Consider the following 3,257-nt stretch of genomic DNA (forward strand, 5'->3'; position numbering starts at 1 on the left):
ACAAGATTTCTCAAAACGGACTAGAAGTCGATAGGGCCAAAATAGAAACCATATCCAAACTCCTACCACCGACTTCAGTCAAAGCAATTAGAAGTTTTCTAGGTCACGCCGGTTTCTACCGCCGCTTCATAAAAGACTTTTCAAAAATTTCAAGACCTATGACCAAACTTCTAGAGAAAGACGCACCATTCGTCTTCTCTGAGAAATGTGTTGAGTCATTCAATAATAAGAAACAGACACTCTGATTAAGAGTATACATGTGTCTGGATCCAAACATACATGGTGACTCGGCATTTCCCCGAGGCCATGCATATCATCAACATGCCTCTGAAGGTCTATGGGACTGTTCAGAGAAATGATATTGTGTATATAATTAATTGTACAAGGTACTTAGGGTAATTTGATCCCAATTTAGTTGGGTGCCTAATGAGTAGTCACAAAGGTATTATTGTTGGTTTCACAAAGGTATTGAAAAGATATTTTTAGAGTCAGCGTTATTCACCAGCTTTGTGCTGACGTATTTTTCCACCCATGTTACAGGGAAAAAAAAAGGTTAGAACAGACAAGCAAGAAGGAATAGAAGATTGGAGTTATAGTCATCAGATGCTATCTGATGGCTCAGATATTTTATTTGAAAATATTATAAAAGAGTTATATTTTATAAAGAAATGTATTTGAAATATCAAGCGGGTATTTAAATCCGAGATTTTAATAAGTTTTCAATATAAATAATTTAAAGACTTCCGCTATAAACCGCAACTCTGATTTATTTACAAAACAGGTACCAACTATTGGTCACACTCCTAGGCCCTAAGTCAGGGTGTGACAATAAATAACATGGTTTTAGGTATATTATTTTTAATATGTTAATCTTTCTATATGTTAATTCGACAATTTATATTTTGGGTCTAACTATAATACCGTTACAAACGTAGCCTATAATCACGGAATACATGCCGAATCGTCGCCGCAAAACTCAGGTTTTATCAACGACCGGGTTTTTTTATTAGTGAATAAACAATTATTTAAATATGTTAATTCTTTAATAATGCGCTATACGAGTGCCACTATATGTTTTGTTTTATTAAATATGTTAATTTGACAAATGTATTTTTTTAATTATAGTTATGGTACGGAATACGCGCCAAATCGGTGCCAAAATTTTGTTTCGTATAAAGTTTTCAATTTAAAATTTCTAAAACTCCAAAATGTCATTAATTCAAAACTTCCAATTCTAAAGGTCTAAAACTCAAAGTTAACTATAAAAACATATATAATAAGTTCAACAAAGATATTTGATTGATATTTCCTCCTGACAATTGAACAAACAATTAGTGTATGAAGCGAAACAAGGACCAATGGCTCGGGTTTCAAAGGTGTAATTGAAGTATCGAACGGTGGACAAAGAGAAACCTTTGTGAAAAAGTGGAAAGGTGGAATTGATGAAGTAGTGGACATGGTTTAAAATTGAACTTTACGTATATTTTTATTTATACACATAATAATATATGCCAAAATAATATATATCACAAATTTTTTAACAGTCTTTCAATCCGGGGAAAACCCTCACCTAAGGGCAACACATGTGAACACTCGTTCGAAGGCACGACAATAAGATGAGATTACACTTGTTCAGTTAACGATTCAACTAGTGAAAACCACCTTCACGCATACTCTCTCATCATCACCCGGTAAATGATGGTGATTGGGGTGGGGGCATAGCTCAGACCTGAGTCAAAACAAATACTAAGGGGGTGTTCGGGATACTTTATTTTATCTCATTATTAATTTTACCTCTCGTGTTAAAAGCAATACCAAACACCCAAAAACAATCCCAATTCACCACCGGCTCATTGGCTCTATATCGCAATAATAATATTCTATGATAATATGGTGAAGTAATGCTATAATCTAATGGTATTAAACAAGAAGAAAATATTTTTTAATTTAATGCACAAGTCACAACACAATATTGCTCAAATATTGTTATTCATATTATAATAATTGAATAACAACTTGATCATGAACAATATAATATTTTTTCTTATATAATAATAATAATAATAATAATACTGTTTTTAAGGCGTGGAAACTGCACACAAGAATTTGTTTCTAGTGCCTTTCAACCCTTATATATATTCCCCTGCTACCAAATCACTTCTCTTCATTTCCAACAATAATAATAATAATATTATTATTATCATCTTCTCCATTACAACAATGCATCAACAACAAATAATTATTGATGAAGACCTAGGGTTCTGCCCTAGCTTCAACTGTTACTCTTCCGATTCTCATCCTTCCGCCACCGCCGCCGCTAACATCAGCCGTCAGTTACAACAACAGCTCACCGGAGACCTCAATTCCGACGAATTCGAGTTCTCGTTTCTCACCGGAGCCGCCGTAACAATCGCCGGAGATCTCAATTCCGACGGCCGTACAGTTTTTCCTCTGTTTAACCGCGAATTGCATATTCAAAACGACGACGTAGACCGTGAAATTGAGTGTAATATTACTACTACTACGACGAATTCGTTAGAGAAGCTGTTTATCACCGAACGTGATGGATCCGGATCCGGATCCACGTCGGAATCCGAATCGGAAAACGAAGCTCCGGCGGTGTTTTGTGTGTGGCGGCATAACGGCGGAGCGTCGCCGTTGAGTAAGTGTAAGAAGAGTAGTTCGACTGGATCTGGATCGAAACGGTGGCGTATTAGAGATTATTTACTACGCCGGAGTAATAGTGAAGGCAAGGATCCAATGGTGTTGTTAAGTCATAATAATAATAATAATAATAATAATAATAAGAAAGGTGAGAGTACGAAGCGGAAAGTGAATGAATCGAAACAGTTGTCGTCTCCGATACACGAGTATTTTGACGTGCAGCAACGAGAGAAGAATGGAGTTGTTAAGAGGAAGTCGTATTTGCCGTACAGACAAGGATTGGTAGGGTTCTTTCGGTAATGTTAACGCGGATGTTATGTTGCGTTATGGGCTTCAAATCTCGCTGAGCGCTTTGTATAAAACGCCCTAAAATTTTGAGGGTGGGACCGTTTGATCTGATGACTAATAAAATTACCCTCCATTGTTCACTACGTTTGGTCTTGGTGAATTCCAATTTTGATATTCTCATTTTTATCGGTTATATTGTAATCCATGGATTCTGGTTATATTTGTTGTAAATAGATATATATATATATATATATGAAAGTAACAATTTAACTTTTTTAAACAACGAAACTAATAAATCAAATTAT

At 35.3% G+C, this 3,257-nt stretch overlaps 1 protein-coding gene across 1 annotated transcript; it reads left to right on the forward strand.

The window, feature by feature from the left end:
* The first annotated feature begins 2,220 nt into the window (after positions 1 to 2,220).
* LOC143560835 (uncharacterized) lies at positions 2,221 to 2,964 on the forward strand. The gene has a single exon (XM_077049045.1). The coding sequence runs from the start codon at positions 2,221 to 2,223 to the stop codon at positions 2,962 to 2,964; it is 744 nt and encodes a 247-aa protein (XP_076905160.1).
* The last annotated feature ends 293 nt before the right edge of the window (positions 2,965 to 3,257 follow it).

Source organism: Bidens hawaiensis, unplaced genomic scaffold, assembly GCF_021521415.1.
Source record: "Bidens hawaiensis isolate Kalapana, Puna unplaced genomic scaffold, B.hawaiensis_p1.1 tig00020455_1, whole genome shotgun sequence".
NCBI lineage: Eukaryota > Viridiplantae > Streptophyta > Magnoliopsida > Asterales > Asteraceae > Bidens > Bidens hawaiensis.

Excerpts from the sequence above, each read along its gene's own strand:
- LOC143560835 (XM_077049045.1), top strand. The coding sequence starts at position 2,221 with ATGCATCAACAACAAATAATTATTGATGAAGACCTAGGGTTCTGCCCT.